The sequence below is a fragment of the Lampris incognitus genome, chromosome 2 (genome assembly GCF_029633865.1).
Source record: "Lampris incognitus isolate fLamInc1 chromosome 2, fLamInc1.hap2, whole genome shotgun sequence".
NCBI classification, from domain to species: domain Eukaryota; kingdom Metazoa; phylum Chordata; class Actinopteri; order Lampriformes; family Lampridae; genus Lampris; species Lampris incognitus.
Window position 1 is genome coordinate 68,312,303 of NC_079212.1, and position 15,266 is coordinate 68,327,568.

General features: G+C 48.0%; 1 protein-coding gene across 1 annotated transcript in view; it reads right to left on the reverse strand.

Moving 5' to 3' along the window:
* slco4a1 (solute carrier organic anion transporter family, member 4A1) overlaps nucleotides 1-15,266 on the reverse strand; it is a 55,163-nt gene that overhangs the window by 21,776 nt on the left and 18,121 nt on the right. Inside the window, exons 2-7 of the mRNA XM_056274846.1 lie at nucleotides 15,112-15,202; nucleotides 14,825-14,946; nucleotides 13,969-14,080; nucleotides 7,404-7,558; nucleotides 3,921-4,206; nucleotides 313-475 (exon numbers count right to left, since the gene is read on the reverse strand). Coding sequence (XP_056130821.1) covers nucleotides 313-475; nucleotides 3,921-4,206; nucleotides 7,404-7,558; nucleotides 13,969-14,080; nucleotides 14,825-14,946; nucleotides 15,112-15,202 — 929 coding nt within the window. The remainder of the gene's footprint in view (nucleotides 1-312; nucleotides 476-3,920; nucleotides 4,207-7,403; nucleotides 7,559-13,968; nucleotides 14,081-14,824; nucleotides 14,947-15,111; nucleotides 15,203-15,266) is intronic.

The window sequence follows — 15,266 nt, forward strand, 5'->3', positions numbered from 1 at the left end:
AACGTAGCATGTGTGAGGATCACGCTACCCCCCCCAAAAAAGAAAGGCACCCCAACTGACCAGATGAGGTGCTAGTGCAGCAACCAGGACACATACCCACATCCGGCTTCCCACCCGCAGACACGGCCAATTGTGTCTGTAGGGACACCCGACCAAGCTGAAGGTAACACAGGGATTTGAACCGCCGATCCCCGTGTTGGTAGGCGACGAAATAGACCGCTACACTACCAGATGCCCTAGCAATTACAATTTTAAAGTCCACTTACACTTCTATTCAAATTGAAAACGACTTTACTGGAAAAGTGACTGTACCTGTCTGCCTGTGGAGGGATCGGTGTGGTTGATGGAGCTGCAGCCGGCGTGGCAGGGGGAGTAGTACATCAAACCATCCGACCCGCACACGGGGTTGTACAACTCTCTCACACAGCTGCAGTCTGTGTTACAGCTCACCGTCAGGTTCCCCTCAAGGGAAGAGCTGGGGACAGAAGAGAGGGAGAGAGCAGGGAACGTAGGGAGGGAAGGATCGAATCGAAAGAAAGAGAGGAGGAGAAATTACAGTGTTGGGAGGGACAAAGTGAGGGAGAACAAGCATTCTAAGAGACAATAAAGGACACACAAGTGCAAGAGAGCGAGTGAAAATGCAGGGAAACGGCTTTAATGATGACAACTCCCAATTAAACAGCTGTAAAGGTTATCATTCACCAAGAAATGTCTGCTCATCATCTGACATGATCATCATCGGTCCCAAATCCCTTATCAGAACCACTCACAACTTCTGCGCCAGCATTGATAACTCCACTCTGCCTCCCTCCCCACACACCCGTAACCTTGGAACCACGTGACAGCAACCTTTCCTTTGAACATCACGTCTATCAAATTACCAGAACTGCCTTTTTCCACCTAAAAAAACATAGCTCATCTCCGCCCATCACTCCCCTTCTCTGCTGCCAAAAATCTGATCCATGCCTTCTTCATATCCAGAATTGGCTGCTGCAACAGCATTCTTTATGCTGTAAAGAATGCTGTTGCAGCAGTATGGTCATGATGACCATAAAGATTATGGTCATCATCCAAAGTCCTAAACAAACTCCAGTAAATCCAGAACTTTGCTGCTCATCTGCTCACCCACTCTCTTTCCCGTGACCACATCACCCCTGTCCTCCAGAACCTCCACTGGCTCCCTGGCCAATCTACTACTACTACTTTCGGCTGCTCACGTTAGGGGTCACCACAGCAGATCATCCGTTTCCATTTCTTCCTGTCCTATGCATCTTCTTCTGTCACACCAGCCACCTGCATGTCCTCCCTCACCACATCCATAAACCTCCTCTTTGGCCTTCCTCTTTTCCTCTTCCCTGGCAGCTCCATATTCCTCATCCTTCTGCCAATATACCCAGCATCTCTCCTCCTCACACATCCAAACCATCTCAATCTTGCCTCTCTTGCTTTGTCTCCAAACCGTCCAACCTGAGTTGTCCCTCTAATATAATTGTTCCTAATCCTGTCCCTCTTCATCATTCCCAGTGAAAATCTTATCATCTTCATCTCTGCCACCTCCAGCTCCACCTCCTGTCTTTTCATCAGTGCCACCGTCTTCAACCCATGTAACACAGCTGGTCTCACAACCATCTTGTAAACTTTCCCTTTAACTCTTGCTGGTACCCTTCTGTCACAAATCACTCCTGACACTCTTCTCCACCCTCTCCACCCTGCCTGCACTCTCTTCTTAACCTCTCTTCTGCATTCCCCGTTACTTTGGACAGTTGACCCCAAATATTTAAACTCATCCACCTTTACCACCTCTACTCCTTGCATCCTCACCATTCCACTGTCCTCCCTCTCATTCACGCGTAAGTATTCTATCTTGCTCCTACTGACTTTCATTCCTGTTCTCTCCAGTACGTACCTCCACCTCTCCAGGCTCTCCTCCACCTGCGCCCTACTCTTGCTACAGGTCAAAATGTCATCCGCAAACATTATGGTCCACGGAGACTACTGCCTGATCTCGTCCGTCAAACAGTCCATCACAATTGCAAACAAGAAAGGGCTCAGAGCCGATCCTTGATGTAATCCCGCCTCCACCTTGAACCCATCTGTCATTCCAACCACACACCTCACCACTGTCACACTTCCCTCATACATATCCTGCACCACTCCTACATACTTCTCTGCAACTCCTGACTTCCTCATATAATACCACACCTCCTCTCTTGGCACCCTGTCATATGCTTTCTCTAAATCTACAAAGACACAATGTAATTCCTTCTGGCCTTCTCTATACTTCTCCATCAACATTCTATAAGCAAACATCACATCTGTGGTGCTCTTTCATGGCATGAAACCATACTGCTGCTTGTTAATCATCACCTCTCTTCTTAACCTAGCTTATGTTACTCTTTCCCATATCTTCATGCTGTGGCTGATCAACTTTATACCTCTGTAGTTGCTACAGTTCTGCACATCGCCCTTGTTCTTGAAAATCGGTACCAGTATGCTTCTTCTCCACTCCTCAGGCATCCTCTCACTTTCCAAGATTGTGTTAAACAATCTAGTTAAAAACCCCACTGCCATCTCTCCTAAACACCTCCATGCCTCCACAGGTATGTCATCAGGACCAACTGCCTCTCCACTCTTCATCCTCTTCATAGCTGCCCTCACTTCCTCCTTGCTAATCCACCACACTTCCTGATTCACTATCCCCACATCACTCAACCTTCTGTCTCTCATTTTCTTCATTCATCAGCCCCTCAAAGTACTCCTTCCACCTTCTCAGCACACTCTCCTCGCTTGTCAGCACTTTTCCATCTCTATCCTGGCTCCCTGTCCCATAATGGATCCAATTCAAAGTCCTTCTCACTCACAAAGCCCTCCATAACCAGGCCACCTCCTACCTCACCGACCTGTTCCAGTATCATACTCCTTCCCGCAGCCTTCGCTGCTCCGATGCCAACCTCCTGTCTGCACCACACAGGACCAATCACCGGACCTCCTTTCTGCACCACACAGGACCAAGCACCGGACCTGGGGGGACAGAGCCTTCGCCATAGCCGCCCCCTCCCTCTGGAACCCCCTCCCCAAACACATCAGAGACTGCACCAATCTGTCGACGTTCAATCATTAATCAAAATTCACCTTTTCAGAAATGCTTTTAATGTGAGATTAGTGTTGTGTATTACATGTTTTTGGTGTGTTGCTTTTATGTTCATTTTATATTATGTAAGGCGTTTATGTGTGCCTTAGAAATCACTATAGAAATAAAATGTATTATTTTCATGATTATTCTGTGATGGCCTAGCAACCTGTCCAGGGTGTGTCCCCACATGCCACTCAATGACTGCTGGGGTAGGCTCCAGCATCCCGGTGACCCTGCGAGCAGGGTAAGAGGTTCGGATAATGGATGGATTATTATCATGATTATTATTACCTCTGTGGTAAGGAATATTACTCTCTTACGTTATCATCCAGGTCATGTTGTGGCAAATACTTTAGGATACTTGGGATGTGGGCAAGTAGTTCATTAATTTTTATCATCAGTGAGTTGCTTAGATATAATATCTAATACGAACATATCCGAGAGCTGGACCATAGAAGACCTGATAGCATGGTTCCCTCCTATTCTTGTTCTTTCCTTGTCCTCCCGGTTGACTCGAGACAATTCAATCTTAGGAAAAAAAAAATCCCTTTACTATTGACCAATACATTGCCTAATGACGTAGTCAATTATTATTAATGTGTTTGTTCAACAAGGATAACAAAGGTGGGGCTGCTTTGCTCACTCCTAAATAATTGTTACCATTTACATAAGAAGTAAAGGATTTGTGAATGTTATACTGTAGACAAGAACATAGAGTGATCCCGGTACAACTCAATATGTAGCCACCGTGAACCCATTATTGACTTTTATGTCATTTAAGCAACACCTGTTGTTGAGCTGCAGGTTGCTGGGCTGGTTGTACAGGTACTGGTTTCTGGGGCCAGCGTGGCGGTCCAGTTGTTGGTAGTGTATCGGACTGGGCCTGTACGGTGCTGTGACTCCAGCCATGGGCACATTGGGGCAGTGGATGAGGAAGATGAAGATGGCTAGCAGGCTGATCACGGCACATAGCATGCAGAAGCGGATGATCCCTCGACAGCGCAGATTCAGTCGCTTAACAATGTAGCCACCTAGGAAGGTCCCACCGCCACCTGCTGGCACCACCATGTATCCTGGATGGGTGAGAAATTGATTTTCAGTTGAAGCAGACCAGTGTTATTTATTTGTCCTTAAAAGCCCTTAATGCCAACATTTTAGTGGACCATAGTGATGGCTATGACCAACAGGAATGAAAGTCAGTAGGAGCAAGACGGAATACCTACACGTGAATGAGAGGGAGGACAGTGGAATGGTGAGGATGCAAGGAGTGGAGGTGACGAAGGTGGATAAGTGTAAATACTTGGGGTCAACTGTCCAAAGTAACGGGGAGTGCAGAAGAGAGGGGAAGAAGAGAGTGCAGGCAGGGTGGAGTGGGTGGAGAAGAGTGTCAGGAGTGATTTGTGACAGAAGGGTACCAGCAAGAGTTAAAGGGAAGGTTTACAAGATGGTAGTGAGACCAGCTATGTTGTATTGTTTGGAGACAGTGGCACTGATGAAAAGACACGAGGAGGAGCTGGAGGTGGCAGAGATGAAGATGATAAGATTTTCACTGGGAGTAATGAAGAAGGACAGGATTAGGAACGAGTATATTAGAGGGACCGCTCAGGTTGGACGGTTTGGAGACAAAGCAAGAGAGGCAAGATTGAGATGGTTTGGACATGTGTGGAGGAGAGATGCTGGGTATATTGGGAGAAGGATGCTGAATATGGAGCTGCCAGGGAAGAGGAGAAGAGGAAGGCCAAAGAGGAGGTTTATGGATGTGGTGAGGGAGGACATTCAGGTGGCTGGTGTGACAGAGAGATGCAGAGGACAGGAAGAGATGGAAACGGATGATCCGCTGTGGCGCCCCCTAACGGGAGCAGCCGAAAGTAGTAGTAGTAATAGTAGTAGTAGTAGTAGTAGTGATGACCATGGAAAACTGCAAATAAATATACAGAGCAATACGCAGGTGTGAATACATGGTGAAGAGGGGGAGCACATTGCATAAAACGTGGGTGGATACTTGATAACCCTGGGCTGAGCTGGGTCTGCCTCAGTTCAACAGTTGAGGTGGGGTTCAGTTAACATTGATGAGTAACAGAGTTGCTGATACAGGATTAGCATCTGAGAACGTATGGTGTGATATTTATTGAGCTGAATGTTGTGTTTGCCAACAGTGCAGTAACCATGTTATGGGTCTGTGGATGGTTTTCTTTCAGGTCTGTAATGTTGTTTTATCCTAAACTAATGAGCTCAGGTTAGACGGCTGACATGACAACATGTCTTAGATAGCATAGTACATATTACTGCATTTGGTACTTTATAGTATTTTTGATTAATGAACTTCGCCCCCCCTCCCTCCCTCTCTCTTGCTCTCTCTGTCTCTCTGTCTCTCTAGCTCTCATATTCAAATTCAAAGTCAAATGGCTTTATTGGCATGACATAGCAAGCGTCCACACATTGATAAAAAGTAAACATCAATTGGCTCTCTCTCTCCCCCCTCTCTCTCTCCCTCTCCGTCTCTCCCTCTCTCTCTCCCTCTCTCTCTCTGTCTCTCCCTCTCCCTTCTCCCTCTCTGTCTCTCCCTCTCCCCCTCTCTCTCCCTCTCTCATGATTTTTATTAAAGTATTGTTGAAAAGTCAAAAAATCCCTCTCTTTCTCCCTCTCTCTCTCCCTCCCTCCCTATCTCTCTTGCTCTCTCTCCCTCCATCTCCCTCTCTTTCTCTCCCTGTATCTTGCTCGCCTTCTCCCTCCCTCCTACTCCCTCCCCCCTCTCTCGTTCGATCCCCCCCCTCTCTCCCATGTCATTTAATTTGTCTCATTCTGTTTACCCTGCTTTTTAACCCTTCGTCTCCTTTGTTCCCCATCTCCCTGTTGTGGTCACCTGACACCATTCTTTCTCTACTTCCTCTTTGTGTGTCTCCCTTTTCCCTTCTCATTTCTCCATAACCTCCCTCTGTCGTTTTCCTTCCTTATATATGTTTGCCTCTCCCCCCATCTCTGCCCCCCCCTTCCAGGCCAGTGGCCCTGTGGCTCATGGAAGTTTGTGAAAGCTAGAAGCAGTCTAAGTCAATTAGCCGGAAAGCAGGGATGCTACATACCATGTGACCACTTTCACTGGACTGACAGGTCCAGCACAGAGCTGATTTCAGAGGTTGTCAAACCTCTTTTATTCAAGTTCCACAATGAAAGAGCCCGGAAACTTCTTTCATCACCTGCAGGGACTGACTTCCACAACTGCACTGAACATCTAGGTGTTGGCTGTGCAGCGCATTTTAGCTTCATGAAGCAACAAAGATGTCACAGTCCACTAATAAAAGTCCCTCCATCCAGAGGTGGAAAAACCCTAACTGTGTTTTTACTCCACCCATGTACTAAACCATCAGATTGCACTGACTAGTTTCCCAAATCAGCTGGTTTAATACATGGATGGAGTAAAGACACGGTTGGGGCTTTTACTTTCTGGACCAGGTTTTTCCACCTCTGCCTCCATCTTGCATCACCAAAATGTAACAAAGTAGTTTTGCACGAATCATTTGAACATTGGTTTACTTGCTGTACAGTTCTTTGCCAGCAGTGTCATATCATCAACGTAGCCCACATCATATTGTCAACTACAGTACACATACACAACACCGCTACACAACCACTTTGTACTTGGGTATAGCTGTTGCCCTTTAACACCTGTTTGTCCCCCCCCCCCGTTTTTTTTTCCTCCCCCAATTGTACCTGGCCAATCACCCTGCTCTCCGAGCCATCCCGGTCTCTGCTCCACCCCCTCTGCCGATCCGGGGAGGGCTGCAGACTACCATGTGCCTCCTCCCATACATGTTGAGTCGCCAGCTGCTTCTTTTCACCTGACAGTGAGGAGTTTCACCAGGGGGACGTAGCGCGTGGGAGGATCATGCTATTCCCCCTAGCCCCCCCCCGAACAGGTGCCCCGACCGACCAGAGGAGGCGCTAGTGCAGTGACTGGGACACATACCCACATCTGGTTTCCCGCCTGCAGACACGGCCAATTATGGCTGTAGGGACGCCCGACCAAGCCGGAGGTAACGCGGGGATTCGAACCGGCAATCCCTGTGTTGGTAGGCAACGGAATAGACCGCTATGCTACCCGGATGCCCCACTTGCTATACAGTCCTTTGCCAGCAGTGTGACGTCATCAACGTAGCCCACACTGTATTGTCAACTACAGTACACATACACAACACCGTTACACAACCACTTTGTACTCGGGTACTGCTGTTGCCAGTTAACGCCTGGTTGTGGTTTTTAACAGGTCACTCACCAAACCATGTGGCAGCCTCCGATGCACTGATGCTGAACTGAGACTCCAGGAACTTGGGTCCAAATGTGGACATTCCTGCAATGAGGGTGGCCTCCGTAGCTCCGGCCAGGCAGAGAAACAGAAAGGTGGGGTTCTTTAAAAGGAGCAGCACAGATCTGGAGAAAGAGAGAGAGAGAGAGAGGGTGGGGATGTTGTTGTGATAAGTTTATCCAGGAAATGAAAGGAACAGGGTTAAGAGAGAGGAGATAATATGTACCCTGCTTCATTTTCTTTTAATTAAACCAGGCCAATCTGGGCCAGCGCCTGGGAGATGTTCTCAATACAGTGCAGACCCACACTTAGTCAAGCCTTACAGTTGCCTTCAGAAACCCCAACAGAAAATCATTCTCAGTACTGTGGGTCCCGGTCCACGGCCCTCAGTCCACTGAAGTCCACGGAAGAAGAAGGAGAATAAAGAGGCAGTTATCAGCAAGGACGACTGCTAACATCCTCTACATCGGATGGTGGTCTGTAGGATGAGTTTGGAGATCCAAAAGAGGAAAAGAATGAGCAGAGCCAGGGATGAAATGGCGGAAGTTGAGGAAGTCATCAGTTTTATTTGTATAGCCCAACATCACAAATTACACATTTGCCTCACAGGGCTTTACAGCAACACAACATTCTGTCCTTAGACCCCTGCATCGGATAAGGAACAACTCCCTAAAAAAAAAAAAAAAAATTAACAGGGAGAAAATAGGAAGAAACCTCAGGGAGAGCAACAGAGGAGGGATCTCTCTCCGAAGACGGACAACGTGCAATGGATGTTGTGTGTACACAATTTACACAACACAACATTAAAAGAGGTTAACACAATTCAACCCATCCATTACCCAAACCGCTTATCCTGCTCTCAGGGAGGCTGGAGCCTATCCCAGCAGTCACTGGGCGGCAGGCGGGGAGACACCCTAGACAGGCCGCCAGGCCATCACAGGGCCAACACACACACACACACACATACACACACACACACACACACCTAGGGACACTGTGGTACGGCTGATTCACCTGACCTACATGTCTTTGGACTGTGGCAGGAAACCGCAGCACCCGGAGGAAACCCACGCAGACACGGGGAGAACATGCAAACTCCACACAGAGGATGACCCGGACAACCCCCAAAGTTGGACTACCCCGGGACTCGAACCCACGACCTTCTCGCTGTGAGGCGACCACGCTAACCACTGTGCCACCATGCTGCCTGATAACGGAATTATAAGAAATATGAAGAATATGATGAGGAGGATGCCAAGCAGTGTCCAGACGCCACCGGAACAGCCCAGGACCTGAGCTACGCAACTACCACCACCACACAGACAAAAAACCCCCCAAAAAAACAAAACACAATAGTCACACGCAACTTAGTGAGAGAAGGATATAACACTGAAACAGGATAACAACATTTTATGGATTCATAAGATACATAAAAATAAAATGTGATGAAGAGGATGCCAAGCAGTGTCCAGGTGGCGACCACCATCACCATGGAGACCTGGGAGGAGGACATACTGCACTTGCACACAGGGGAGACTCACATCACACCATTCACACACACGGAAGAAGAGACAGGACAAGACATCATTCACAGAGACCGAAATGACACGTGAGAGAAGACGGTTGTAAAAAATCTTTACTCGTTAGCAGAACACGTGCATGGTGAAGTCACTGAGACAGAGATCGACCCGCCATGTGGAGGATCAAGATGCAAACCTGAAAGAACCTCTTAACACATGGCAGTCTCTAGCTTCTGATGTATTCGAAATGAATCAGTACTTGCTGACTGTGGACAGGTATTCCAGATATCCAGGTATTCCAGATATCCAGGTATTCCAGATATCCAGGTGTCTTGCCAAACAGTCACACAAGAAAGCACATGTACATATCCCTAATTCGGACGCCCTGACGAAATACTAACAGAGACTGGACCACAATACACTGGACAAGCCTTCAGTAGTTTGTAACAGACTGGGGAGTCCAACACATTACAAGCTCAGCCCACTACCCAAAAAGCAATGGGCTCATCAAATGTGACACATCATATAATCAGCTTTGTGCGTAACTGTAGTCCACTGGCTTCCGGTTTCTACCGCAGCGGTCATACCGGTTTCCTGTGTGTTGGCGTGTGCCATCAACAATGGCATATTTTTGGTGATGCCTGCAAGATTTACCATGGATAAATGTCAACCACATGCACACAACTGTCGACAAACTTTCACCTCCACCTACCAGCAAACGGGCGACAAGTTTCAAGTTGTACATATCAAGTTACGTCCACAATTCCATCCGTCCGTCCGTTCGCTCATCCTCATAATTGTGGACGTAACTTGATATGTACAACTTGAAACTTGTCACCCGTTTGCTGGTAGGCACAGGTGGAAGTTTGGCGACAATTCTGTGCATGTGGTTGACATTTATCCATGGTAACTCTTGCAGGCATCATGAAAAATATGCCATTGTCAACGGCACACACCAACAAACAGGAAACTGGTATGACCGCTGCGGTAGGAACTGGAAGTCAATGGACTACAGTTATGTACAGAAGAAAACCCGGATACACAGAGGCGATCCACAGTTAGTATTACTACAAGTCACAGCAACACCTATCGATAGTGAGCTATCATCATTTGCAGAATTGATCTTTGGTAAACCCGTTACCGCCATTTTACTGAGTCAAGCAGACCCAGGCAACGACTGCAGGGGCATCAACTGCGCCTAGAACAGGGAACAGCAGACATGAGAGCATCATGACCGCAGCAGGTCAGCAGCCACAGAGAACTACCTCCACCCTGCCCTGGACAGCATGTGACTGTGCTAAACGAGCAGGGAGGAATATGGCACCAAGAAGCTACATCATCCAAAGGCCAAATGGAAACAAGATCAGATACTGCAGAAGCCATCTGTGTGAGCTATACAATCTACTTATACAATCTACGTATACAGAAAAGCATACAAAAGATCTGCCTGGCTGAGCCACAGCTTCAAGATGAAGCTTACAAGAGTCACAGTGATCTAGTGAAAACACCTACCACACCACCCCCTGAAACAAACATGGACACAGAGTCTTTATGCATGCTCAGTAATCCAGGTAAGGAAATCACAGTGAGTTGAATCAGTTCATCTGGACATTTGATTTATTGAGAGAAAGGTTTCATCGTTCATATACGTGGCCTCACCAGTCTCAGCTGGGTGGGCTATGGGTTCCCCAGTCTCACCTATAGTGGCCAACTTGTATATGGAGGAAGTGGAAAAGAGGCTCTGATGTCCTGTCCAGGGACACCACCTAGCCACCGGTTCAGATTTGTGGACGACACCATGGTTAAAATTAAATCTCAAGATGTACCACATTTCACTGACCACATTAACTCTGTGGACACCACATCAAGTTCACCAGGGAGGATGTGAAAAATTACAGATTAGCCTTCTTCAGTCAATCAAGTTGCATTTTATATAGCGCTTTTCCAGCTTAGACTGTGAAATTGCAATTGGTGATGGGAGACATTTGATTGTTGGTGGTTACTGTAGGAGAACGACCCGAGACGACCCCCCTCCCCCTCCCCAAGGTTGGACTACCCTGGGGCTCGAACCCAGAACCTTCTTGCTGTGAGGTGAGTTTGCATGTTCTTCATGTGTCTGATTGGGTTTCCTCCGGGTGCGCCGGGTTCCTCCCACAGTCCAAAGACATGTAGGTCAGGTGAATCGGCCATACTAAATTGTCCCTAGGTATGAATATGTGTGTGTGTGTGTGTGTGTGTGTGTGTGTGTGTGTGTGTGTGTGTGTGTGTGTGTGTGTGTGTGTGTGTGTGTGTGAGCCCTCTGTGATGGTCTGGTGGCCTGTCCACGGTGTCTCCCCGCCTGCTGCCCCCATGACTGCTGGGATAGGCTCCAGCATCCCCATGACCCTGAGAGCAGGATAAGTGGTTTGGATAATGGATGGATGGATGTTTACTGTAAACCAACACATACATGTTGGTTTACATGTATGTTCTCCTCGTGTGCATTGTGTTACACCCCCCGTAAACGATTAATTCTCACTGGCCTGAAATGACGGAGATGCTGCTCCTCATTGAGCAGGGTTCTAGTTAGCAAGTGGAAATAGTTTCCCTTGCGAGAGCATTTTTAACCATTTGTCTGTTGACAATAAGTTTGGAGACAAAGCAAGAGAGGCAAGATTTTTCTCACCAGTTGTATCCGGCCAATTACCCCACTCTTCCGAGCCGTCCCGATGGCTGCTCCACCCGCTCTGTCGATCCAGGGAGGGCTGCAGACTACCACATGCCTCCTCCGATACATGTGGAGTTGCCAGCCGCTTCTTTTCACCTGACAGTGAGGAGTTTCGCCAGGGGGACGTAGCGCATGGGAGGATCACGCTATTCCCCCCTATCCACCCCAAACAGGCACCCTGATTCACCAGAGGAGGCGGTAGTGCAGCGATCAGGATGCATATCCACATCCGGTTTCCCACCCGCAGACACGGCCAATTGTGTGTCTGTAGGGATGCCCGACCTAGCTGGAGGTAACACGGGGATTTGAACCGGCGATCCCCATGTTGATAAGCAACGGAATGCAATACCACGCCACCCGAACAAGAGAGGAAGGATTGAGATGGTTTGGACATGTGTGGAGGAGAGATGCTGGGTATATTGGGAGAAGGATGCTGAATATGGAGCTGCCAGGGAAGGGGAGAAGAGGAAGGCCAAAGAGGAGGTTTATGGATGTGGTGAGGGAGGACATGCAGGTGGCTGGTGTGACAGAAGAAGATGCAGAGGACAAGAAGAGATGGAAACGGATGATCCACTGTGGCGCCCCCTAACGGGAGCAGCCGAAAGTAGTGGTAGTAGTAGTAGTAGTACTAGTAGTAGTAGTAGTAGTCGGTTGACAATAAGTGAAACCTATCAAAAGGACTGTTGTTGAAGGTAATTGAACTAGTTTCATACAAAACTGACTTGTACCCAGGAGTATTGTATATTACAGCAGATACGCTGTAGCAAAACTATTTTATTTTTTCAGAAATAGTGAGAGTTTGAGCAGCGCACTTCAGTAAAACAGGAATCTCAAACTGGAACCCAGTAGAACCTGGAACGCTCCTCATCACATCAGAATGCTCCTCATCACATCCGAATGCTCCTCATCACATCAGCTGCAAGGCGTGGATATGCTCACGTTATGTGATGTGATGCTGTTACTGCCTGACTCGCTTTCCATAATCCCCCAAAGCCACAGAGATTTCTCCCCACTGTGATTACTGGGTTGATAGTAAACACAATGTAGTTAACCCAGTGAGGATAGGGAGAAGAATAAGACCGTATAGGAGGCCTGTCACTCAACTATGAAACTTACTGGAGGCATCACTTACTGATTGACTGCATATAATGATAATAATAATAATAGTGGATTACATTCATATAGCAGCATCCAAAGCACTTCACATTGAAGGGGGTAACTCACTTCAACCGTCACCAATGTGTAGCACCACCTGGGTGATGCACGGCAGCCATTTTGCACCAGAACACTCGCCACACATCAGTTTGAGGTGGCGAGGGAGGAATCATTGAGCCAATTACATGGCGGGACAATGAGGTGGCCAGATGGAAAGAGCCAGGTTGGGCATTTTGTCAGGACACCGGGGGACCCCCTACTCTTTGTGATAAGTGCTATGGGATCTTTAAGGACCACAGTGAGTCAGGACCTCAGTTTAACGTCTCATCCGAACGGGGGCATCTCCTACGGCACAGTGCCCCCATCACTGCACTGGGGCATTGGCATTTGATATGCGTTGTTTTTATTAGGACCAGAGGGAAGACTTCCCCCTACTGGCCCACCAACACCACTTCCAGCAGCAACTCAATTTCCCTGGAGGTCTCCCATCCAAGTACTAGCCAAGCCCACACCTGCTTAGCCTCCGTCATTTGGCAGAGCCAGGGTACATCTTGGTATGTAAGGTCTTCATTAATTTTTTTCCCCTTCCTTTTTCTCCCCAATTGTACCCATCCAATTACCCCACTCTTCTGCGTCATCCCGGTCGCTACGCCACCCTCTCTGCCAATCTGTGGAGGGCTGCAGACTACCACATGCCCCCTCCGATACATGTGGAGTCACCAGCCGCTTCTTTTCACCTGACAGTGAGGAGTTTCACCAGGGGGATGTAGCACATGGGAGGATCACACTATTCCCCCCATCCCCCCCCCCCCGAACAGGCGCCCCGACCGACCAGAGGAGGTGCTAGTGCAGCCACCAGGACACATACCCACATCAGGCTTCCCACCCGCGGACACAGCCAATTGTGTCTGTAGCGATGCCCAACCAAGCTGGAGGTAACACAGGGATTCGAACCAGTGATCCCCTTCATTATTTTTACAAGCAATTGTTTTTATGTAAGAAACTGTGGTAATAAGAGAAGTGTGTGTGAATATGTGCCTCACTCTCTTTCTCTCTCTGTGCATGTAAGCAGAAATGATTTGATTTTGATGAAAACAAAGCATCTGGTTTGTCTGTATATTTCATCCTGTTTCTGTGGGTAACGGGGTCCTACCTGGGCATGTCTTTGACTGATTTGCCAAACTGTGGGTCTGATGCAGTGGTGTGGCTGCCATCTTTGAGTTGGTGGGCCTCAGACACACGCATGGCAACGTACTTTTGAGAGCCTGCAGAATGAAACAGAAATAGAAGCTGAATGATGGGGGAGAAAGTGTCACATGAAGTGTGCATTCAACTCTAGTCTTTCCCCAGATAGCAAAATTGCTGTGGCCCGGGCCTGTCCCACACCCGACACTTCATCCGGCCCACATACCACGTGGAATGATGGCACTTGAGCGATCTGCTCCTGTTTGCCAAATCTGGGCCAGAACCAAGCCATAGCAATGCCACATGTGCAACATATTTGAACAATGGTGGCCCATATTTGTTTTATGATATTTGGGCCATATTCACCATTTACCACACGGGCCACTTCAGGGTCACATCCAGATTACATGTTGCCAAGAGCACCGCATCTTTGCCAAAAAAGGCCCACATTTGATTTGGCATATTTGGGCCATATTTGCTAGTATACATGTGGGCCACTTTAGGTTCACATCCATTTTGTCAGGGCCAGAAGAAGGCCATCAGTGCCGCATCGTTGCCTGAAGTGGCCCACATCTGGATGCTGTCTGGGTTTGAAAGACACTTGCGTACAGAGGCATAGTGATACATGACATGGAGGTAATGGACTTGACCTGTGTGAACATTCCAGCTTATGGCTGTTTCTGAGTGACATCTGGCTGCAGGAGGAGACAAAAATGAATAAAGAGACACTGCTTGTCTTCTTTTCCCTCTCATGGGTGATTATGGTTGTGAATTGTGTGCTTGGGTTTCGCCGTGATTGAGTGATCATTGGACTAGTGTATTACCTGGTAGCTGCCGTGGGTAGCCCAGGATGGGCAAAGCGATGAGCAGTGCTGCTGCTCCTCCTGCTAGGAACCCAATCCACCAGGCTCCGACCCAAAGAGGGTTCTCTGGAGTTAGCTCTGTTCTGTACACACACACACACACACACACACACACACACACACACACACACACACACACACACACACACACACACACACACACACACACACACACACATTGAGTCACAGAACAAATTAATATTGATCCAAGAACAGTGGTCTTTTGAATTTCTATTCTATATACTTACGTCAGGTGGATCTCTGTGTAAATATTGAGAAAGTATCCCCCCAGCAGGTAACCTCCTGCTGGACCCACAATGGCTGCTGTGTAAAAGATCCCTGAGGAGAAAAAGACCAGAGAATCTCAGCGACAGGCCGTGGGTGTGTCAGTACAGTGGCTGAC